At 43.2% G+C, this 24653-nt stretch overlaps 1 protein-coding gene and 1 long non-coding RNA gene across 10 annotated transcripts in view; one reads left to right on the top strand and one right to left on the bottom strand.

The window, feature by feature from the left end:
• LOC116817251 (GON-4-like protein) overlaps window positions 1-24653 on the top strand; it is a 46306-nt gene that overhangs the window by 11223 nt on the left and 10430 nt on the right. For 5 of the 9 annotated variants that reach the window (XM_032767168.2, XM_075070986.1, XM_032767167.2 and 2 more), the window contains 17 exons: window positions 1309-1479; window positions 2384-2576; window positions 4981-5082; window positions 6230-6270; window positions 7001-7104; window positions 9936-10134; window positions 10724-10810; window positions 11810-11981; window positions 12813-12957; window positions 13500-13668; window positions 14369-14485; window positions 15215-16951; window positions 17519-17777; window positions 21175-21356; window positions 21766-21963; window positions 22424-22567; window positions 24493-24636. In XM_032767168.2, the coding sequence (XP_032623059.1) occupies window positions 1309-1479; window positions 2384-2576; window positions 4981-5082; window positions 6230-6270; window positions 7001-7104; window positions 9936-10134; window positions 10724-10810; window positions 11810-11981; window positions 12813-12957; window positions 13500-13668; window positions 14369-14485; window positions 15215-16951; window positions 17519-17777; window positions 21175-21356; window positions 21766-21963; window positions 22424-22567; window positions 24493-24636 (4164 nt within the window). Of the gene's footprint in view, window positions 1-1308; window positions 1480-2383; window positions 2577-4980; window positions 5083-6229; window positions 6271-7000; window positions 7105-9935; window positions 10135-10723; window positions 10811-11809; window positions 11982-12812; window positions 12958-13499; window positions 13669-14368; window positions 14486-15214; window positions 16952-17518; window positions 17778-21174; window positions 21357-21765; window positions 21964-22423; window positions 22568-24492; window positions 24637-24653 lie in introns of those variants that run through there. The other 4 variants (XM_032767170.2, XM_075070985.1, XM_032767169.2 and 1 more) reach the window with 3 other exon arrangements.
• Window positions 14317-14598, bottom strand: LOC142047523 (uncharacterized). The gene is made up of 2 exons (XR_012656831.1): window positions 14517-14598; window positions 14317-14444 (listed from the first exon to the last, which is right to left on the bottom strand). It is a non-coding gene; the product is annotated as an uncharacterized LOC142047523 (long non-coding RNA).

The following is a 24653-nucleotide window of genomic DNA, read 5'->3' on the forward strand; positions in this document are numbered from 1 at the left end:
CACCTCACGTGCCGTCTTTGTCACACGTGCCATAGGTTGCCTACCCCATTATAGTCTATGAATAGCAGTTTACAAAGAATCGGAGAGAGAGAGACAGTTAAAATATATGCAATTTTTTTTATATATATATATATATATATATATATATATATTTATTTATTTTTCTGGTTACGCACGTGTACTTAACTCCTCCAACGGCTGAGCCATTAAACATTGGATGATTTCTTATAGGCATCGAGACAGATATGGGCCTTGGAGAGATTTGAAAGAGACATTAGCGACCTTATGCATCAGTACAGGGCGAGTCTCCATGAATAAGGAGTAGTGTGGAAAAAAGTACTAAAATGTTTGTGGTGGCTGTGGGCTGCCAAAGATGGTATTGCAGGTGGAGGAATGGGAATGTGGGAGGTGGGTGATGCGATAAGAGATACATAATGCATAAGTAGAAAGGCAAAGAGTTGGGAAGGGCTGTGAAGATTAGGACAAGAAGCTTACTTTTGATTTGGTGTAAGGAAGAGGGTTATTAGAGAGATTAAAAAAAGGGGGGGATGATCTGCTCAAGAGATGAGCAAGGAACATGATTTTAACAGCTTCATTTTGTCTGATTCCCTCATGTGCAACTAGGTTGGGAATATGTGATCATGAGAACAGATAGTGCTATGTGCAAGAGTGAGTCTGACTTTCCCTGGCTTCTAAAGAATGAAAACTTTTTATTCTGTTTCTGGAGCCTGTATTTTCTAGAAGTTAGGTCTTCCTGGAACCCCACATTCACATACCTCTCAACATAACCCCCCAGGCCTCCCCAAATAGCCTAGTTTTTCTGTTTTTAATGATGCTTCTTGCAGTAAACAGGAAGGTTATGGTACTGCTTATCTTTTCTCTTCAGAAGCAATTATTAACTCTTCACCTATAGCACAGTGTATGAGATCAGAGGCAACGTCGTGAATGTACTGATTTTCTTCTCCCTCCCTTTCTCCCTGCCATAGTCAGTCTCCTATTACCAATTTAATCTCATATAGTTAAAATGCTTCTAGAGCTGATAATTTTGGAAACTGATTAGAATGAAATCTTTGAAACTTTCTCCTCTCCTCCAGAGCTCTGAATAGTTACATTCTCACCACTATTCGTACTAAAAATCAAGTCTACCAGAATCAGGAGAGTCCCTTTCTCCTGTGATGCCGTGTTTTATTTTGTATTGCAGTAGCACTGATTGTGCAAGGCATTATACAAACAGAAAAAAGAAATCCGTGCCCTGGAGAGACTGACCTAAGTAAAATACTTTTAACATGAAGGACTTCTTTTGATTAGGTGGAGAAAGTTTCTACACCCATTATTAGGCATATTAGTGCTGAAGTGGTTCCCATGGGACCTCCACCACCACCTAAACCGAAACAGAGCAGGGATAGCACTTTTATGGAGAAGCTGCATGCCGTGGATGAGGAACTGGCCTCCAGCCCAGTGTGCATGGATTCCTACCAGGTAACGTGATCAGGGATACTACAAAAATGACACTGTGGTGCAAGTATAACAGTATTGTTGTTAATGTAAGGTGGTTGTTTGATCTGTACTGTCTAAAGCACATTGCTAACACTTTAAGATGCTTAAAAGTGAGAGAATTATACAAATCAATTACTTTTCCTTATTTATGCCCTTTGTTTACACTCTGTATTTCTCTCAGCTCGGATAATAAAAATCAGTTCCATCAGTTTCACATTTGCATTCTTTGTGCTATATCGCTCAGGTATTAAAACATTGCAGGAGAATGTTTCTAAAGTGTTTTAGAATTTTTAAATTGTTGAAATGTTTCTTTTTTTGTTATATTTTTGTAGATCTTGTTTTTACAAAATGTAACATTTGCCAAATTTAAGCTGATTGTGTAAATTGCTCCCTTTAGGTGATACTGTGACTCAGCAGGGAAGCAGTAGACTGTAAAATTGGGAGCAAGAGACCTAAGAGGGTGGTGTAGTGTGTTAATGATTGTATTTCAGTGAAACTATGGAGCTGCAATGATACAGACTCTAGCAGAAGTTGTTCTGTCCAGCTCCTGTCTTGGAACGGAGCTGTTGTGGTGATAACTGAGCAGTGGGGATGGACAGGATAAACCAACTGCTAAGGAGTAAAATATTGAAGGGGAAGAAAGCTCTTAAGTCAATAGGTTTGAATGAGGTGCATGTTGAAAAGATATTTATAAGTGATGTTAGTGTAATAGCTACAGATTAATTAAATGTTACCCTTGGAGGGAACAACAAAATAACATGAATCTTTTTGTGGCAAGAATCAGATTTTTCTGGTGTCAGGTTTGTTGTTGGTTTTTTGGCTGCACTGAAGTTAGAACAATAATGGGACGGCTTTGATTCCATTGTGCTTTCTCTCCATGTTTCAGTCTTTGGATGATAGCCTCATTGCTTTCCGCACTCGATCAAAGAGACCCTTGAAGGATGTTCCTCTTGGTCAATTGGAGGCTGAGCTCCGTGCCCCAGATATCACACCAGACATGTATGACCCAAATACTGCAGATGATGAAGACTGGAAAAGGTGGCTTGGGGGACTCATGAATGATGATGTGGAGAGCGAGGGTATGCAGCAATACCTGGCTATTTAGTGGTATTGATGGGGGCATTTTCATCTCTGACCTTGATTAACCGTTCTGTGGGAAGCTTGAAGATTTCTCTTCCTGTCTATCCCAGGCAGTCTCATGTACGGCTGTTAGTTTGGTTAGTAACATGGGTTTGTTCACCATGCCAACATCCTTGCTAACCTTCCACATATCTATGTTGTATTGGTTCTAGGCTCAGTCCTCTCCAAGTCTAAACATGCATTGACTCTTATACTAGTGTACTAGTATATACGCTGACTGCTGCCCATGAGTAATAATGAGGGTGTTGTGCATTTCAGTTGCACTGTAAATACTCCAATGTCCTGTTTAACCAACCCTGCTGTTTTTTATTTTCTTCCCCATGCTCCAACACACTGCCTGTATCAGCACCGAGATACTACGGTAAAATGAGCTTTAGTAATGGATCTAGAGATGAAAAGTTTTGGCTGGCTGAGTCTGCTTATACAGAGAGCCAATAATGGCTATTAACACAGTGGATGCTCTTGTGTCAGATATTTTGGAGATTTCTTCTTCTTTTCTAAACTTGGCTTCCTTTCCTGTACTTTGTTCTACCTTTCTCATTAGACTGTAAGCCCTTCAGGGAAGGACCATAGACTTAATATGTGTTTGCACAATGCTTAGTACAATTGGTCTCTAATCCTGCTTGATCATTTGAATGCAAATATATAATATAAATGTTCAATAATAAAAATTAAAATGAAACTTGGAAGCTGCTGTTCACATAACCTGATCCCAGAAACTGGAGTGAAGTATTTAACGTTTCAACCTTCACCATTGCTGAAACTTTCCACAAGACAGCTTCCATAACTAGCAGGATGAAGCCAGCTGTTGGTTTAATGTCAATGCTGCCTTTCTCTTTTGTCAAGTATCAGAGGGGTAGCTGTGTTAGTCTGGATCTGTAAAAGCAGCAGAGAGTCCTGTGGCACCTTAAAGACTAACAGAAGTTTTGGAGCATGAGCTTTCATGGGTGAATACCCACTTTGTCGGATGCATGTAGTGGAAATTTCCAGGGGCAGGTGTGTGTGTGTGTGTGTATATATATATATATATATATGCAAGCAAGAAGCAGGCTGGAGATAACAAGGTTAGTTCAGTCAGGGAGGATGAGGCCCTCTTCTAGTAGTTGAGGTGTGAAAAACGAGGGAGGAGAAACTTGTTTTGTTGTTGGCAAGAGAAAGGTGAATAGATATTGAACCTGTCATAAGGACTAATATAACTGCTTTGGCTTTAGTTTCATTTGCAAACTGAATTTAACAAGGGCTACTGAAGCAGGGTAATGTTAGCAGAGGCTGGAATCATCTTCTTAGCATGTGTCTTAAGTGGCATATGCCCAGGATGCATCACTGAATTTGGTCTGCTGGTTCGATCATTAGTTTGCCTGGCCTGGGTACTGACGGGGATGTGCGTTGACCTCTTTTAGAAGAAGTAGCATGAAAATACCTTCTTCATGGATCATGTTTTCTAAACATCTTACCATGTTTTGTTTCTCTCCTGGACTCTTTCCAGTGTGTCCACATCTTCCTTAAACTGTGGGGCCCAAAACTGCACACAGTATTACAGCTCAGGCCTCATTGCCAAGTAGAGTGAAACAATTACCTCTTGTATCTTGCATATGACATTCCTGTTAATACGTTGCAGAATGCCATTTGCCATTTTCACAACATTATATGAGTAACTCCCATTGACTTCAATGGACGAGTAAAGCTCCAGGATGAGCAGGAGGAAATCTTAAAATGAATTATCCAGTGAGAACCTGGAGCTTGGATTTGTCAGATAGGCCTAACTGTATTTTCCTATTTCTTGTTGTAGTAGTGTCTAACTTGCAAAGTGCAGTATAGGGCTCACCTTTTTTTTATTTATCAATGTGGTGTTTTTATGTGAGGGGCACCATGTTGTATTTATCATCATGGTTTATGCTCTTATAAGAAACAAGAAAATAATTCAGAAGTTGGTTTTCTGTCTTGCCTCCTGTATTATCATTTACACCTGTGTACAGTGGGTGTAAAACGCACCAATTAGAAAAGTGGCATTATACACTCACTTTCTGCAAATTTAAATGACACAAATTACAGCTAGTGGAGAATCAGTCTCGCTTTACTAAACAGGAATGGTTAAAATACTAGGGAAAGAAATGAGGGTGCTACAAGTGCAGATTGAAAGGAAGATTGTTTGTTTGTGTTTTTTTAATTGCTACCACAGCAATTGAGCAAACTGGGACCCTGTTAAAACTAATACTAACTCAAGTCCTGCTTCTGTCTGGCAGGATAGCCAGTAAGCCCTGTTTCTCCCCAGGTTGCCATTAGCACGGTCTCCCTTACAGTCTGATTTATGAAAAGATATGTTTCAAACATTTATCTTGTTAGATGAGGCTGATGATGATGATGATCCTGAGTATAACTTCCTGGAAGATCTGGATGAACCAGATACAGAAGACTTCAGGAATGATCGTGCTGTGAGAATCACCAGTAAGTAATGTGATAACCTAAGCCCAGCTCCTTCCGCACTGCTTCTGTTAGAATTGTTGATCCAAATTGAAAACTTAAGTGTTCGTTGCAAAGGTTTTGCAAGGCAGGGCTAATTAAAAAAAAAAAAAAAAAAATAGAACCCCACCCAACTCCCATGCTGTTAACTTCATCCGCTCCTCTGTATAGTAATGACTCACCATAAATGCATGAATGGATCTGGCCAGTAGTCCATCATTACCATTCCATTGCTATCAGGTACAGCTTCTTCTTTATTTTGAGTTCTGTTTTAGACAAAATGAAACAGTAGCCAAGATACTCTGTGAGTCTAGTGTGGGTGTTAAGAAGGTTAGATAGGGTTGCTCAGGCCTTCACCTGTGAGTGGGGTCAGAGCTGCATCATTAGGCGCATAGAGAGTATGTGGGGAGAAACAGCAGCCTGAATGTGGATGAAAACCTTGTGACCAGAGTTGAGGGATGCTGATCTCTTAAATCACAGATCAAGGAGGTGAAGCCCTTCTGGCATACACAAGGGATTAGGATTGAGTGGCTGAGAGGCAGGCTGTACTTGGATGCTTCAGGGCTGATCCCCATCACAAAGAGAAACTGTAAGAGTATATGAGAGGGTCCCCTTTCTTCCCACTTGTGTTGGAAAGTTTGCAAGGGTTGGCCATCTTCTGAAAAGGAAACCATGCAAATTGCTGAAATTTTTCTTACTGGATTACTGACTGTTTCTTCATGCACCCTGTCAAAGTTAGACTCAGGACTCCCAGTTTGTCAGACCACTCTGCTTTATTAGCACAGCACTCTGCTAATACACCCAGATAATGTGAGCACCATACAAGACACAAACTATCTTATTTATACAGATAAAAGGGGGGGGAGCACTTAGCAAGATAACAAAGGAAGCAGAATCTGATAAGTTTACCTGGGCTAGCCATGCATATCTTATTTCCTTATTAACTATTACCGATCTTCTGTTAATGTTTCGACATTAGCACCCCTGTTTATGCCTAATGTTTCTTTTCCTGGCACCTGTATTTCAACATTTCTTATTTCTGCTTAAAGGTACATACAACATTTCTTTAATCCATTCTTATTTTTACAATATAATTAATTCTACTTTCACAACCCTATCTTGTCTCTTACAGAGAAAGAAGTAAATGAACTGATGGAGGAGCTGTTTGAGACAGTAAGGGCAAGTCTGTACTACATAATTAAAGTCAACCTTAGTTATGTCAACGTACAGCCACCGCAGTAATTAAATAGTTTTTGCGTGTCCACACTGCACTTCTTGTGTCAGTGGTGCATGTCCTCATTAGGAACGCTTTCACCAATTTAACTGTCAGTGTGGGGCATTGTGGGACAGCTTCTGAAAGGCAGCAACAGTCGGTGTACACTGACGCAGCATCGACCTAACTACATCAACTTAAGAGCTACACCTTTCGCGGAGGTAGAGTTAAGTCACTGTAGTGGGTGAGTTACATTGGTGGGAGCTGCATTTTAGAGTAGACCCTTGCAGAGTTAGGTTGACGTAAACTTCCTTAGGTCGATCTAACTCTGTAGTGTACATCAGGTCTAAGTGAGATGTTTAACAATATGTGGGAGTCTTTCTATCCTGGAACTGACAGAGGGTCTCTGAAGGTGCCATCATAAGCCAAAGAGAGGGAACTTTACTGGATGTCTCAGCATAAACTCACTGTAAGGGGTCCTTTCATGTCTGTGGAACTGTGAGGAGGCTAAAGCATGTGACCCAGTGAAGGCCTAAGCGGGCTGAGCATGTCTGCTGCTGATGACATCAGTATAGGTCCATTGTGATTAATTTTATACTGAGCCAGAAACCCTTCTGTACTAAAGTAATTCCCTGAACCTCAGACAGAGCCTCATATACCTGACAACTGCTGAGCTTTATTTCCTGTCAGTTCCAGGATGAGATGGGTTTCTCCAACATGGAAGATGAAGGCCCAGAAGATGAGGACACCGTTGCAGAGTCACGGCCAAATTTTAACACACCACAGGCACTTAGGTATGACTGTCTGGTCTCAATAAAAACTGCAAAGGGTGTCTGGGCACCCAGCTGTCAAATATGGAATAGAAGGAAGATGGAAACCACAGACATACCATCCAGATGGCGATGGTCTCCATGGCCCTTTTGCTCTGACTCCCTGATACAGCAGTGTATTTGCTGTAGTTTGTAGCTATCATGGAGGGAGCCAGTACGGACAGCGCTTCTCAGTGAAGGGGCCAGGAAGAAGGAGGCAATGCCCTGAAGGAGAGTGTAATAGCGGCTTTTATTGGAGGAAAGGCAGTGGACCTCAGAAAGAGGGGTCATTGAGGGACTGGATTGTATTCTAGCAACACAGCTGAAGGGTGACAGCTTTTGTAACTTCCTCCAGAGGAGTTCACTTACTACCTCCAGCTTTTTTGGTAATATGAAGGCACTGTTGAAGAGCTGGGCTGTTCAAATACAGTAGAACCTCCGAGTCACGAACCCTCGGGAAGGGAAGTTGTTCATAACTCCGAAATGTTTGTAACTCTGCACAAAACGTTATGGTTGTTCTTTAAGAAGTTTACAGTTCAGCATTGACTTTACAGCATTGAAACTTTACTATGCAGAAGAAAAATGCTGCTTTTAACCATCTTAATTTAAATGAAACCAGCACAGAAACAATGAGGAGTCCAGTGACTGCTTGTTGTTTTAGTGGATACAGACTAACATGGCTACCCCTCTGGTACTAAGCACAGAAACGGTTTCCTCACCTTATCAAATCTTTTTTTTAAACTTTCCCTTTAGTTTTTTAATAGTTTACATTTAACACAGTACTGTACTGTTCCTTTGGGGGGTGGGGGTGGTGGTTTCTCTGCTGCTACCTGATTGCGTACTTCCAGTTCCAAATGAGGTGTGTGGTTGACCTGTCAGTTTGTAACTCTAAAGTTCTACTGTACTGGCCATTGCCTACCAAATCTCCCAGTGCACATCACTTCTTGAACAGGTGGGTGCTGCTAGTCAGGAAAGAGTTGGACTGGCAGAGCTGTGTAGGCTGTGGACAACATATGACACCTTTTTGATAATTACTAGCATGGGCTAAATTTTAGCCAGTGACTTGGAGCTGATCGGCTTCAGATCTCATGATCCTCCTGTTCTTAGTTAATATTTATTTTGACAAATTGTGGCTTACTGTTGAAATGTTAACAGTAACTGGGGGGCTGAAAATGAACTGCAGTTTGAATGAAGACTCCTTGTCTATGGGGCAGCTCAGCTCAAGACTAAGCTGTATCTGTTTGGGAAGGGAGCTAAAGTGACTGCTGGGCAACTGCACCATTCTCTCCAGATGAGCAGTACTGGAGGGGAGTGTGGAAATCTTAGACCAGCTACAGTCTTAGTGTGAAGGGTATTTCATGCTCATTTCCTTCGTCTGTATGGGGTAAGGTGGGGTAAGTCCTCCTCCTAATTGGTTTCCTCTTCCCTGGTATTATCTGTACATAGTGTTGTTTCTGGACTTCTTTAGGGAGGTAATTTTGTGGGAAATTTTCACCTATTTGTTCCATTAGTTCCTTCCCTTTAGTATCTTGGAATGTAAATGTCTTAGAGGGCCCTTGATTGTGACTAGCTTTGAGTGCACATGCTGGGTCTGTTGTGGAAGTGGAGCTGATCCTAGTTGGGTCAGAGGTGGGAAAGAGTTGATTGGGCTATCTGTAGAGCTCTGTCATAAGCAGGCTGACACTTAAAGCTGTTTGCAATGACAGGAATATTTACACCACTTCTCTGCTGCAGCAGAAACAAATGTAATAAAATAGCCTGCTGAGTAAAACTCAGGGGCACATCATTAATATTTACAAAGTGTGTCCACAGCATTGGAGAGCTGCAAGTGATTTCATTGGGACTGATGATGGTAATAGCCAGCAGCCATAATACTTTGGGCTGTGATCTTGTTTAATCTGACAAGCTTGGGTCAGGTCTGGTCTAGTTCTTGAATGATCTCTTTTTAGCAATGTCTTATCTAGGTTCTTATACCATGGCCGTTACAGTGGTATGTGAGTACTTGAATAAGATGGTGGAGGAAATGATACTGGTGATTGAGTAGGGAATGCTTTTATCTGAGGCCTGGTCTACACTGCAGAGGTGGGAATTGATCTAAGATACACAACTTCAGCTATGTGAGTAGTGTAGCTGAAGTTGACGTATCTTAGATCGACTTACCTCCTGTCCTCACGGCGTGGGATCGACGACCATGACTCCCCCATCGACTGCGCTTTCGCCTCTCACTCTGGTGGACTTCCGGAGTCAACTGCAGTGAGTTCGGGGATCGATTTATTGTGTCTCATCTAGACGCGATAAATCGATTCCCTGATAGGATCCGGTGGGTAGTGTGGACATACCCTGAGTCTGTAACTAACCAGTACCCCAACATGGTGTTAGTGGCATGGTGCTTCTGAAGATGCTGCATTCAGATGTAAAACTAAAGCCCTGACTGCTTGTGGTCATTAACGATTCCATGACACTTTTCTCAAGAACAGGATTATTAATTAATCCTGGTGTGGTGGCCAAACTTTACCTCAGGTAATTCTATTCTGATTCTCTAAATTCTCACAGCTTTAATGAGACACTGGATTTGCCTTAACAGTTTAGGACAGGAAATTAACTTTTGCTTTGGGCTGTTGAATGAATAGGTGCTGTGTACCAGGTTTATTAAATACTTTGGGTACTTTGAGATGAAAGGTGCTATAGAAATGTAATTAATATTTTAATTGTGCTTTGCAGAAACTAAGTGAAATCTACTTGATACACCAGGTCATTAAGAGCGGTGTCTATAAGTCATGGACTCGGCATAATACTGTCTGCTTGATCTGAAACAGATTTGAAGAGCCTCTGGCCAACTTACTCAACGAACAGCACCGGACAGTGAAGGAACAGCTTGAACAGCTGAGAATAAAGAAATCTTCGACCAAGCAGCCACAGGAGATGGAGGGGTCAAAACCTCAAATTGAGAAGCCACTTCAGACCCTAGTTTTGGACATGGGGCAGAGAAAGAGGCTGCATCAGCAAATGCAGCAGGTAAGAGATGTAGAAATTATCAGACACAAATATTACACCATCTTATCACAGCTTCATTGTCAACTGCAGGGCAAAGGCCTCTGCATAGCATGGTGGCACCTGCGCAGAATTCCTAGGAGTACCCCTTCATGTTGCTCTAGGAACCCTAACTTTTGAATTTCCTGACTTTTGTGCATTTATATTCTCAGCTATCATGTTTTAGTTTAAATGATTTATAAATGTTTAGGGTCAGAAGGGACCACTATGATCATCTAGGATAATTTCCTGCAAATGCAAACTACAGGATTTCCCCAAGTGATTCCTGCATCAAACCTCTTACTACTGGTTTCGCTTACTGTGGAAATTTCTCTGAACTGTAGTTGTCACTAATGTGTGCTGGTGTATTTTTAAGGTAATTGCTTAACTTTTAGTTCTGACCTCTTATTTCAAGCTCTCTGTTAGCTGAGGTATGTCTGTAGCCAACACTTATTTTGAGACCCAGGAGATATAACCTGCTCCGCCTGTTGGTGCTTTAGAATATTTTCCAGTATTTTTGGATATTAGTGTCTTGTGTATGGAAAAGCTTCATCTGTCTGCCCTGTTCTTCCAGCATGTCCAGCTCCTGACTCAAATCCACCTTCTCACCAGCTCCAACCCTAGTCTGAGTTCAGAAGCCAGCACCACAAGGATGTTTCTGGTAAGGATCTAGCTAAAGTTAGAAATACAATAATTCTATCACAAAAATAAAGGTCGCCATTGTCTTTAATCAAGACGACTTGGTCTGTATTTTCAAAAATGAGCAGTGAAGGAGAGGCAGTATTATGTAGCTGCAGCTGCCTTTACGTTGCTAAATGGTTCAGCACTGTGTGAGAGAGTTTGCTGTCATGGGAGGGGAGCCTAGTTAGTGCAGTGGGCTAGTGCACTAACAGTGCCAGTTTAGGTGAAAATTAGTTTTGCTTTCTGGTTAGTTTTAACACAAACCTCCATCCAGTATGGCACTACAGACAGTCCCTGCTCTAGAGATGACTAGGGTGTGATTAGCAGGATTGCTGCAGGTTGGAATTGAAGGCTTGGGTGAGAAAAGTGTGTTCAGCTAATGCCTATGCTATACTTGTCTGAAGCCTATGTGAGTATTTGCTGAGGGAAGCACAAAAAATCCCAGTGAGGGTGGGTTGGTTAGTGGGAATGCCCTGCAAAGCTTAAAAAACCCAAAATCTGACTTCATGCAGCTGAGAAATATTTCCTTAACATTTGTTTCAAATGATAGTATCATCTACATACTAATGCTTGATCAATTGCTTACTGAACGAGTTTTTATCTGTGTGGTAATGGCAATAACACAGTGCTCTGTGTTGGCATGTTTTTTGTATTTTTTTTTTTGAAAGATTAAAAACAAAGCTTGAAAAGGTCATCCTTAGAACAATTTCTGTGACTGGTCTGTGATCTTTAATGGTTCTGCATGGGAATGGGGGAGTAATAACTCACAGCAGAGCTGGGGCTTTACAGTTTCAGAGCAGAATAAATGTAATCAATTGTGTCTCATGGCTCGGTATCTCTGAAAAGCAGGGTTGACAATAACTGAAACTTTCTCTGCCTCCTGTCTGGCAAGTTTGCTTTCTGAATGACTTCTACATACATGAGTACTTACTTACATTGAAAGCAAGTCCCTTTATTTCCTTTGTATTTGACTCTTCAGACTGAGCTGAATAACTTTGCTCACAGTTCCATGCTCCTTCGTCAGCAGTTCCATCCCAAGTTTCAAACAGAGTTCCAACCATGTAACTTGAAGGGAGCATTGCAGCTCATTGAAGACTTTCATGCCCAGGTCAAAGTTGATTGGAGCCCTCGCAAAACTGTGAAGAAGAGTGGTATGTAGCTGAAGGGGCAGGTTTGTAGGGTAGTATAATAGCCTTTTGCATGATGCCCTCCCTCAGATGAGATGGATTCCAGATTTTTTGCTATGATTTGAAATGGAATTTAGTGTTATTTTGCAGCACTGTTTCTAACATGTCTTTAAGCAATGACCTCAGTATTATTGGCTATCTTTTTCTACTGAAGCCATGAAAAGTGACACAGTAAGATCACATCATAGGGATTTGTACAAGATTGCTTAGCTTGGTAGTCCAGAATGCATGATATGTTTGCAGATGTTTCAAGCTTTGGAAATCCATCAGGAAAGCAACAATAGATTGGAAAAATTTGTTCCAGTGGTTTGAGTGATGCATCAAAGACATTTTCTTTTGGTTGCGATAGTTCTACTAACAGGACTAGGGACTTGAACTATGAAATTGCAAAATTAAAAAGCATTCTGAATGAATTGTTTTGGAAATTTTTGTCATGACTTTCTCTTAGCCAAATGATAGGCAGATTAGAGTCAAATGAAGCCATTCACTGATTAGAGTCAAATGAAGCTGCTCCATCCTTCCACAGAGCTGATATTGCACACACAATTCTGTGGAGAAATCAAAAAAAAAAGTAACTTTTGCTGGGCTAGATTAAATTCTTAGTTTTAGTTTCTTGTGTTCTAAACCAAAGTCCAAAAGTTTTTGTGGGGAAAGTAACCCCAGCCTGTACCGCTTTCACAACAGGAGTTATAGGGACCACAGCTTTTACAATAAAGTAATGGTGAGTTTCAGAATTTAAGCATCTATGCTTGTGAGGTTCATCAACTTGTGCTGATCTGTGGATTCTTTTCACAGCAAATGAATTCCCCTGTCTTCCAAAGCAAGTGGCATGGATTCTGGCAACGAGAAAGGTCTTTATGTACCCAGAGCTGTTACCAATTTGCTCCCTGAAGGCCAAAGCCCCCCAGAACAAGATTATCTTCACAAAGGCAGAGGACAAGTAGGTGTTCAATGTTAGTGTGTGTAAAAAAAAAAAAAAAAAAAGGAAAATGGGGCATCTTTCCATGGGGTAAAAAGTAGGGTGCTGTAGCCAACTGATGGGATATCTGGACATTCTGGAATAGCACAATCAGATGGCAACTTTGGCCCCTTGTTCCCAGCCGTAGAACAATTGCTATTAGTTCAGTAGGCCAGACAGATTTAGTCTTTTGTGGATTTTCCATGCCAATATGTGTACTGACTTCCAAGGTGATCAGAGGGACAAATCTGAATGTGTTGAGATGTTCCTGAACCAATGTACTCCCCATCTTGATTTATTAATGTGTCTCCAGTCGAGTTCTGTGTTGGCGTCATTAACAATTGTTTCATTAGATTAAGCCATGTTGAGCATTCAGCAGTTGATTGGGCTGTTTTAATTCCATACTCTGTCTTCTCTGTGTTGCTGTGGCTAACCAGATTGAGACACTCCAGGGATATTAACAGACATGCAGGACAAGCTAAGAGCATTTTCAGTTTCTTTTGATTTGAATCATTGTCTGGCAGAATTTTTTTTCCTTTCAGTTTATTAGCTTTGGGTCTGAAACACTTTGAAGGGACAGAGTTTCCTAAACCTTTGATCAGCAAGTATCTCCTGCCAGCAAAGACTGCGCACCAGCTGACAGTGAGAATCAAGAACCTCAATATGAACCGTGCCCCTGACAATATCATCAGAGTAAGTGACACAATCTATAGTTTGTGTGCATTTGTATTTTACATGTTTGCGAGGTGTTGCCCATACATAATGGAAGACACAGTTCCTTTCCCTAAGAGTTTACATTCAGTCTGCACTTAATTTCTTCAGAGACCATGACACAGCACTTCCAATACGAATGAAGACTCCTTCAGAGACCCTGCCGTCTGTACTTACCTTTTACAACTGCTCTGATTGCCGCCTTGTCTCTCAAGAACACAACACCTACAGAGAACCTTGATACAAGGTCATTCATCCGACGAAGTGGGTATTCACCCACGAAAACTCATGCTCCAATATGTCTGTTAGTCTATAAAGTGCCACAGGACTCTTTGCTGCTTTTACAGATCCAGACTAACACGGCTACCCCTCTGATACTTCCTACAACTGTAATTCACATAATGCAGAAATAATGAGCTTCCTACCAGTAGATTTGCATACTGTACGGAAGTAGAGTGAGTGCACACATGTGCTACACCAATGATCTGTCCAGAGAAATGGGTCAAAAAGGACATAAGATTTTGTTCATCCTTCCTTTCCATTTCTTAATAGATACACAATTGAGCAACACTCCATCAGTGTAGGAGTAACTCTGGCAGTTAGACTAATGAAGGATGGGGATTGCTGACCTTGCTTCTTTTTTTTTTTTTTTTTTTTTTCTTCCACCACCCCATCTCCTCAGTATTATAAACGAACAAAGCAGTTGCCCATTTTGTTCAAGTGTTGTGAGGAGATCCAGCCTTCTGAGTGCAAACCCCCTGTGGAGAGGGAAGAGCAGCATTTGCCATTCTGGCTGAAGGTACAGTGCCTGCTGTTTAGAAGCTGATTACCTTTTAGTGCTGTTGGCTTGAACTGTTTAATTCAGCTGGTTATAATATTGGCTGTGTGACACTGGTGCTCCTTGTTGCCGTTTATATGTCAGGGCAGGCTGGCCACCACCGTACAGGCAGCAATTACCATCTTCCTCGCTGCACCAAACAGTCTTATTGAGAGACAGACATTCTCATTGTGGACTTGTTGCCCTGGGAATAAAAGTGCAGATTTGGGATTTGAATGTTGTTCTCTCATGTTACGGGGCCCTTATACCTGTAGTACCTAAATGCCTTTCAGCCATTATTTTTTTCCTCACAAACCCTTGTGTGGAAGGGATGAACCAAAGCACAAAAAAATTAACACTGGAAGTATGTGGCAGAGCCAAGAATTGGACCCAGATCCCCCAAACCCTAGTTCAGGGTTTTATCACATGACCATCCTACTGGGGAATTGATGACACTTGACTCTTGCTAAGAGAGTCTTTACAAACCAGTTTGGAAGAGACACATCAAGGTCATGAACTTTATGATCACATTGCTCCTTCCAGATCGTTACATCCTGTCAGAGTTTACAGTGGGCAGTAAATAAAATATACTTATTCATAAAGTGAATCAAAATAAGTCACTGCCTCTTGCGCTGGAATAATGTTTTCTGTGTTGCCTGAAGGTAGTAAGGGTCAGGGGACTTAAATAACTGAAGCTCTTTTCTCCTGCAGGCAAGTTTATCCTCCATTCAAAGGGAGCTGAAGCAATTAGCAGAAGATGCTAGGGAGGCAGCAGGTTCACCCAGTGCAGAATCTGCTCTTTTGAGGACAGAAAAAGAAACTTTGGAATCGCAGTGTGATGAAAAATACCCCCTGCTTATGCCCAAGGGAATAGTGCTGACACTGAAGCCTCTTGCCAACCGTTTCTCCAGGAGAGCTTGGAGGCGGCAGGGGTCTGCAGCCCTGAAGCCCCTACTCATTCGACCAAGTCCGTGTCTGCAGCCGAGTGCCAACACTATTAATATTCAGAAAGCTGCTGTAAAGTTACCCCAATCAGAAGCTCCTCCTAGCAAAGTTGTGGTTCAAATTCCCCGGTTATTCCAGCCAGCTACAATTATGCAGACTGTGCCAGGAATGCAGCATTTGAACATCCCTTCAGCAGTGGGAAGTGGCGATTGCTTTGAATTTCAAAGCGTGCTTTCCACTTTACAGTCTGATTCCAGAACTTCTCTTCCGGCTGCTATACCACCAGCACTAGTATCCTCAACCCCTGTGACTTTTCAGACAAAAATGATGCCAGCATTGACTGCCTCAAAAATCCGCAAACCCTGTGTCCGCAGGGGGTATCAAAAGAAAAAGGGAACAAAATCCACCCCTCTGATAAAGGCTGCCCCTTTGATCCATCCAGCCCCTGTCATCTTTACGGTACCTGCTGCTACAGTGAAAGTGGTTAGTATTGGCAATGGCTGCAATATGATTCAGCCCGTAAACACAACAGTTGGCAGCGGCACTCAGGCTATTCCAATTACAACTTTGTTGGTAAATCCCACCACCTTCCCATGCCCATTAAATCAGCCTCTAGTGTCCTCTTCTATTCCTCCCTTGATAGCCTCTCCTAACTCTGTAGGTCTTCCTGCTTCGTCAACTGCTGAAGAAAAAGAGCAGTTGAATCCAGTCACTTCCCGTCTTGCTGTAAATGATGAAAATTCCTTCCCCATAGCTGAGCCTAAAGTTGAACCCCAAGAGCTTTACCCTTCATGTTCTGCCATCTCCCCCAAGAAGGAACACAGCACAGGTCCTGCTACTCCAGACAATGAGAACCAGGAGAAGGTTAAAGAGAGTGAGTGTTATAGTTGGATAGTTGTGGAGACAATGGAAAAGGCGGCCTTGGAGCCATTACCCCTGGACCTCTTACCTCATTTGGAGGATTTAGGAGAAACAGTGAAAACTGAAACTGAAGATTCCAGTGATGCCCTAGAAGAAACAGACCCAACTCAGGAGAAGAAAAACTTGAACGCTGAAATAAAGGAGGAGTTCATACTGGATCTAGGGCAAGAGCTGGACATGGAGGTCCCATCTGAGCATCTGAGTGAACAGAAGGAAATTAAAAAAGAGTGCACATCCCATCAGGAAAAGGGACGAGAAGTAGAGGCACCCACCCAGGATGAGCAGCAGTTGGAAGACATTGATACAGCTGGGATGGAAATGAGCCATGAGTCTTCCAAGAATGCCTCTCATTCAACAGATGTTGATGCAGAGTTCACTAGTCCATTGGGGAAACCAGAGGACTCATCTAGTGTGGATGGTCAGTCTGTAGGGACACCAGCTGGCCCTGAAGCAGTGGGAGAGAAGGACGGACAAGAAGAGGAAGAGGAGGAGGATTTCGATGATTTTACTCAAGATGAGGAGGATGAAGAGGAAATGTCATCAGCATCAGAAGAGTCCGTGCTTTCTGTGCCAGAACTTCAGGTAAAAACGTAGCAGCCTAGATAATGAATTCTGCAAATGAGATAAAGCCACGCTCTTGTAAGAACCCTCTCATTGTGTATTTATATGGTGCCAAGAGTGTGCATGGCACATTACAAATTAAAGGACCAACTCTTGTCCTGAAGAGCTTACAGACTAGGTTAGGAGTATAAATTGCAAATGGCCAGGTTTCAGTTCTTCTGGAGTTGTAAGGGCTTCCTCAGCTGAGCTTGCTCCTTGTTTGTTCTGCGTACTTTGCAGAAATTATTTTTAATGAGAGTTCCCCAGGATAAAGTAATTCAAAGAGAGCATAAAAAATAGACAAAACTCTACCAAAGAAATACATGCACAGTTTCACACTTGTAAATGAATGTCAGATTACTTTGATTTTAGCAGGTGTGTGGATCCCGTTCCTGGGTTAGATGGTATCATGTCACTGTTAATTATGTTAATCGTTAGTTGGCAAGAACTAAACTGATACCTGGGGTTAGTAGTTAGGATTACAATTAAATGAGGAGGTAGTTGAATGGCATACAAGGACTAAAGATTTTTGGGTGCTTTGATCTAAAGGAGACAATGGAAAAACTGACTTGGCTTGCAACAGAGAGGCGTCTGAGCCAGGAGGGAGAGTCTGAGGAAGAGAATTCCCAGGAAGAGAACTCGGAGCCAGAGGAGGAAGAGGAGGAGGAAGGGGAAGGGGAAGGAATGGAGAGTTTGCAAAAAGGTGAAATGACAGATGAGAGAACTGAAGATTTAGCAGAGGAACCCAAATCTGCCTTCATTTTTACAAAGGTTGCCCCAGAGGTGGAAACCAACAGAATGCCACCAGGTGAGTTAATTATCTCTATGTGGAGGTGTGACATTACTCAGGGTACAATCTGGACTGTTGAATAGCTGTGTCCCCTCAATTCTCCAACCTGAGGTGCCTTTTACACTGCTTCACTGTGAGAGCAACCACTCCTGGTCTGTTCACACACAGCCTTCAGCATGTAAATTACTCTAACTATACCATATGAGTGCTATGGCCAGCAACTCTTGAGTTACACTGTTGTGGAGCAACACCAAGCAAATTCCTAGTCACAGACTTTCCCCCCGAAACGTGCATCTTGTACTGCTTAGCCCTCTACTGCATGACACAAGCTGATATAAAGTCTGTCATTTTATTAATAGAAAATATGCACAAATCCTCTTATCTTAAATGGAGTTTCCCAGACACTTCAGTCCAAGGACACTGGTTCAGATAAAACAGTAAACTATCTTTCTATAGTATTGCAAGTAATGAGGCATAAAAAGTCAGAATTGGTAATAAGAAAATAAAAGTAAAAGGTAACTAACACTTATTTTAACAAGCTAAGTGAATTTTACACAAAAGTCTCTCTCACCACATGCTTCAGCAGTTTTACTGGCTGAATTTCTTTCAGACAGCATCCTTCCCTCAGTCCAAAGCTGCTTCTTTATTCCTCAGATGTTGTGGCCACCATGGGTAGAAAGAAAGAAAGGAATAACTTGGGGGATCTGTTCCCCATTTTTATGCCTTTTTTTCTCTTCTTTGAGAATCATCTCCATCTGAGGTTTAGGAGACAAAGTCTGTGGTGATTGGAACCTCCTGAGTGTTTGTGTATGAGATATATATTGTGTGTGCACGCCCAGGTGAGTATAGTTACAGAATCATTCACAAGCAGCTCTATAGTGTTAATAAAACCCATTCCATGCTCTTCTTATGACATGCAGTTTCACATCAAGTCAATCTCATTACATTTCAGTTGAGCATGTCCTCAGAAGGAAACTCATTCCAAGGCTTCTTAGGTTGAGATCACTATAATCTGAAGGCAAGAAATCACTGTAATCTGGAGGCTAATTAAATACTTTGCTAAAGCCAGGCACATTTTGCAGAGAGCACCAAATTAGCCAGGATTTGTTTTTATCCAAATGTGTTCTCTCTTGCTACTCTGTAGTGGGATCAAATGTAACAGCTGGGCAGCTAACCCCAGGCCAACCCAAGAGAAGGAGTAAAGGGGAGCCGAAATCAAGATAATTACACCTTTTATCTTACTATGGAGCAGTGAGAAAACACATTTGGTTAAAAACAAGCCCTGGCTAATATGCTGCTCCCTCCAAAGTGCACCTGGCTTTAGTAAAGCATTTAATTAGCCGCCTCCAACTTCTTTTCCTTGCCTGCAGATTTTAGTGATCTCAGCCCAAGAAGCCCTGGAATGTGATTCCTTCTGAGGACATATTCAGTTGAGACATAATGAGATTGACTTGGAGTGCAACAGAATGTAGTAAGAGCATGGAATGGATTTTAGTAACATTACTGAGCTGCTTGAGAGTGATTTTTTTGACTATGCATATTGGTGATTTTTTTTCTCTGAATGTCACTGTAATCAGCAGTGAAAGTTGCTAGATTTGTCATTGGTTACTTTGACATTTATTTCTTCACTAGGAAGTCACTAAATCTAGTGACAAAGTAGCTAAGTTGGCAACATTTAACCAGGTGATAGTCCATTTGATTTTGTTCTGGCTGAGGCATCAGTTTGCCTTTGTCTCTGAGGAACTGGGTTGTGGCTGCTTTTCTAAACTTGGAACATGTCTTAGTAATGTCATAGAGTAGAATTTTATAACTTTATATACAATGTTACCACTTGTATTTTACCAGGACAATCATGATCAGCAATTTGTTGAGTTTTCAAGCGATACCTCACAAGGTATACCTTATACAAAATTTATCATAGTCTTGTAAAAGGGATGAACATAGGGGTGCAGACTGTCATGGTGTGGAAATAGAACTGGTCTGCTGCAGCAAAACAACAAGTGTGTAATTTCCTCATGGTTTAACAGTGTTGCCTTGCTTTTGGAAAAGAGGCTTTGAGAAACGAGAGTCTACAAAAACAGTTCTCTGCATCCCCTCCTATCTATCCACTTGCAGTGCAGTTATACTCTGAAATCTGACTGCATAAATGAGATTGTGGGGTTCCGTGGTCTCTTTCTGGCCTTTACAGGTTATATTGTTTGAATGTACAAGTCACAAGATGAGTTTTCCGGTGGCTCATGCTGGGAACTGAAAAGTGATTGGGATTCTTTCTTCATCAGACATCACTGATAATAAAGATTCTGCAGTCAGAATGGAGTTGCTTGTTCTGTGTAATTCAGAATAGAATCCAGCTACGTTAGCAACAAAGCAGAATCTGCTAATGGGATTAAAAAAGTCCCCATGTAAGTGAAGTCAGTAAGCAGGACTCAAAACCGCAGGGTTTAGGAATGGGGAGGAAGATAGAGATAGCAATACTGAAAATAACCCTAAATCCAGCGGATCTGTGGGCTTCTGGCATATTTTTTTTTAATTTTGTTTTCCAAAAGCAGACTGCGCCTTCCCAGATTGTGAAGCAGGCCCAGGAAAAGGCAGAGACCTAGACCCTCATGAATAATAATAATTAATAATAATACCTAGATTTTTATATAGAGCTTTTCATCAGTTGATTTCACAGCGCTTCACAGTCTTTAATGTAGTTATCCTCATGACACTCCTGTGAGGTATGGAAGTATTCTTATTCCCCTTTTACAGATGTGGAGTGAGCCACAGAGAGGTTAAGTGACTTGTCCAAGATCACATGGGAAACCTGTGGCAGAGCAGGAAACTGAATCTGTCTCTCCTAAGTTCTAGACAAGTTCCCTCATCACTGAAGCATCTTTCCTACTCTTCGTCCCGTGTGATACGAGCTCTGTTGTGCCCTAACTCTCCAAAATATGAGAATGTGAGGCACATTAGTAACAGGGATCAGATGTACTGTACTCAGTTCATTCAGTCTCTGCATCAAGGCCTTGGACTAGTTTTTATCTCTTGGTCTCTGCTAACTGGATGTATTTGAGCTGTAAGTTTGGAAAGGATTGAGTGACTGTGAAAATGAGGCAAGTGTTTCCACACCCTAAAGAAGGAATCTGTTCAGCTGACTCAATGGGATAAGGATACTCAATAAAATTTATAATACACAGTTCACTTCTCTTTACATTCATTTTCTGTGGTCTCCCACAAAATAAAGGGGAGCTTATATGACCCACAAACACATTCCTTGCTCTGGCAGGACATGAGTATGTCTGTGGGTCAGGGGCTAATGATGAATAAAAGGAAGGGAACCCTTTCCTGGCAGTTAGTATGGTCCACAGCACCAACATCGACGGGTTTTGCATTTCCCTGGAATGAGGAATTTGCACGGGGACTGTGCTTTCAGATGAGAATGTGAAAGTGCCTGGGAAAAACAGGAACTCCCACAGAGCCAGAAATAAGAGGGGACGGACTCGTGCCAGCAAAGACACCTCCAAGTTGCTGCTGCTATATGATGAGGAGATTCTGGAGAGAGACCCTCTCAGGGAACAGAAGGATTTGGCATTTGCTCAGGCCTATCTGAACAGGGTAAGAACGAACAAGCTGAACTTAGAGCTTTGTCATCAGACAGAGCGTGAGTCTTGTATTTCTATTAAAATAAAGAAAATCAAATTGCTGGCATGTCCAGTTACCATTTCCTGATAAATGTTTCCTCTGTAACAGAATTAACACTTGAGCCACTTAGCTGAAGAATCCATCCAGATCTGATGTGTTTCCAAAATTTGTAACCCACTTGGGATCACTTCTCTCTTGTGAGCATTCCATGCTCCTGAATCTGAGAATAATTAGTTTGTTGGTACAGCAATTTGAGCAATTTGAAAAAGTGAAGTAATGTAGAAGTGCTGAGTATTGAAGAAGCTATTGAATTAACTGTTCTTTCCTCCTGAGTTTTCATAAGTGGGGAGAAAGTCTCATAACTGTCTGATGCGCTTTGCAGGTGCGCGAAGCTTTGCGGAATGTGCCTGGGAAGTATGAAGATTTTCTTCGTGTTATCTATGAGTTTGAGACCAGCACCCACAAGCCAACTGCCGTGGATCTGTATTCCACTCTCCAGACCCTCCTGCAGGAGTGGCCACAGCTGCTCACAGATTTTGCTGCCTTTCTTTTGCCTGAGCAAGCTCTGGAGTGTGGATTGGTAGGTAAAAGGGAAGAAGCAAACAAGAGAGTTTGTGAAGACAAATGTAGTGAACCTTGCAGGAATGGAGGAAGAATTAAGTATAGAGGCAGGGATAAATTGGATGGAGGTGCTAATTATTTAATTAAATTTTCCATAAAATCTTCCACAGTGCTAAGGAATGCTGCAGCATGATGCACAGCTACAGCCTTCCGTAACTTGGTATATCTGTAAATTTTAAAAATCTAAACTTTTCAGTAAACATGTGGCCTCGTTTAACTTCGGCACTGCATCTCTTAAGCCGTTAGAGATTTGAAACCAGTTTTCTGTTTGAGGCCTGCAGTCCACAGTCCAAAGTGAGTTGTAAAACTCTTGGCTGGAGCAGATATACTTTACATAGCTTCTCAAAGCAGATCAGAAATGCCTGTAAATATGGATTGGTGTATTCGGAGTGAAAAGATCCTCCTTGTTCTCTGATCAGTTTGAAGAACAGCAAGCATTTGACAAAAGCCGGAAGTTCCTCAGGCAGCTGGAAATTTGTTTTGCTGAAAATCCCACTCACCATCAAAAGATCATCAAAGTGCTGCAAAGCTGTGCAGACTGCCTCCCCCAGGACATTGCAGAGGTAACCAAACTACTGTATCAGGCCTACACAACTCGTAAAGCGGCGAGGGCCACATTACTCCAAAGAAAACAGCTGAGGGCTGAAACCTCCCAGCCCCGTAGAAACACCCGGCCCCAGGGCCGCCCAGCCCTGTGGAAACAAACCCTCCTTCCCCAGTGCCGCCCCACCAAAACAGCTGTGGGCCAAAAAGGAAGGCTGGGGGTGGGGAAGAGATACTTTATTTTAAATCAACCGGCGGCTCCCAGCTGAAGAGGTGGCTGGGAGCCCTCAGGGTCAAATTAAAGGGCCTGGCACTCTGGCGGCTAGGGGAACCGGGCAGGGATGGCTCTAGGTTTTTTGCTGCCCCAAGCAAAAAAAAATTTGGCTGCCCCCCGTTCCAGCCCTGAGCTCCTCCCTGTACCCTCCTGCTTCCCCAGTCCTGGGCTCTTCCCCCCACCGACCCACACCCCCTGCCGCCCCAGCGCTGGGCTTCCCCTTTTCCTCCCCACCAGTGCCCCACCCCGCTGCTGCCCCAGCCCTGTGGGCTCCGCAGGGGAGCATGGCAGCAACGTGTCTGGAGCTGCATGGAGCCAGACACGCTGGTCTGAGTGTCACGGTAAGGGGGCTGGGGAGTTGGAGAAGGGTTCGGGGGGGGCAGTCAAAGGACAGGGAGCAGGGGGGTTGGATGGGGCAGAGGTTCAGGGGTGCAGTCAGGGGACAGGCAGCAGTTGGATAGGCATGGGAGTCCCAGGGGTTTATCAGGGGATGGGTGGGTCGAGAATTGCGGGGTTGGGGAGGCTCAGGCAGGAGCGCAGCTTTAGATGGGGGTGGTCCTTGAGAGAGGTATGCAGCCGTCTGTAGGGGTTGGGGGTTCTGGGGGCGTTGGGCGGGGTCCGGCGGGAGCAGTTCGGTGGCTTGTGTGCGGGATTCAAGGGCTTTGGCTCCGCAGGCAGGGAGCCTGCGCCTTTAAATCCCAGCCGCCGCTGGGAATCTCTGCAGGCAGCCCAGAGCCCCTTGACTCCTGGCTGCGGCTGGGATTTAAAGGGCTCTGGGCTCCCCTCCGCTGCGGGCAGCGCAGAGCCCTTTGATTCCTGGCCGCAGCTGGGATTTAAAGGGCTCTTGGCTCCCTGCGGTTGCAGGCAGCCCAGAGCCCTTTGATTCTGGGCCAGCTGAGATTTAAAGGGCTCTGGGCTCCCCGCGGCTGCGAGCAGCCCAAAGCCCTCTGACTCCTGGCAGCGGCTGAGATTTAAAGGGCTAAGGGCTCGGGCAGCCCAGAGCTCTTTGATTCCCGCCGCGGCTGGGATTTAAAGGGCTCTGGGCCCCCTGCCGCTGCGGGCAGCCCAGAACCCTCTGACTTGCGGCCGCAGCTGGGATTTAAAGGGCTCTGAGCTGCCCGCAGAACGCCATGTGCAAGGGATTTAGAATCCCCCCGTGGGCCACACAGTGAGGCTCCGCGGGCCGCATGTTGTGCAGGCCTGTTCTATATATTCCACTCCCCTCCCCCTCAGCCATCCCTGATAAATGCAGAGGTACATACCCCATAGCGCTTTCCCCTCTGACTTTCAGATTGCAATGGTGTAACCAGCTCTGAGGTACACCCCTCATCTGGAGTAAGAGCAGAGAGAACTGATCTATCATTATCTGCACAAGACTGTACAGCTGATTGGCCCCTATGTATCTTCTCTTTCCCACCTTGCTTTTATTACCCTGCAGGTTGATGCTTTAGTTTGTCTCAAGCAACCTCTCCCTAAGATTTCTGGGGAGATTCTTTGGTGCCAGGATGATTCCTGGAAGTACTCTGATCCAAAAATGAAATACATTACAGGTGATAACACTGAGCCTGAGCTTTTTTGTTTGTTTCTAGCAAAGGGTCTTGTTTGTTGTGCAGACCTTGAAGCCGTTGCCATGTTCCACCGTTATCTTACTTCCAGAGTTTTCTCCCACAGTTGAAGACCCAGATGTGGCAGCTGCTGAAAGGACATGACCACCTGCAGGATGAATTCTCCATCTTCTTTGATCATTTACGTCCATCAGCCAGCCGCATGGGAGACTTTGAGGAGATCAACTGGACAGAGGAGAAGGAGTATGAGGTGGAGACCCTTTCTCT

The sequence above is a fragment of the Chelonoidis abingdonii genome, chromosome 11 (genome assembly GCF_003597395.2).
Source record: "Chelonoidis abingdonii isolate Lonesome George chromosome 11, CheloAbing_2.0, whole genome shotgun sequence".
NCBI classification, from domain to species: domain Eukaryota; kingdom Metazoa; phylum Chordata; order Testudines; family Testudinidae; genus Chelonoidis; species Chelonoidis abingdonii.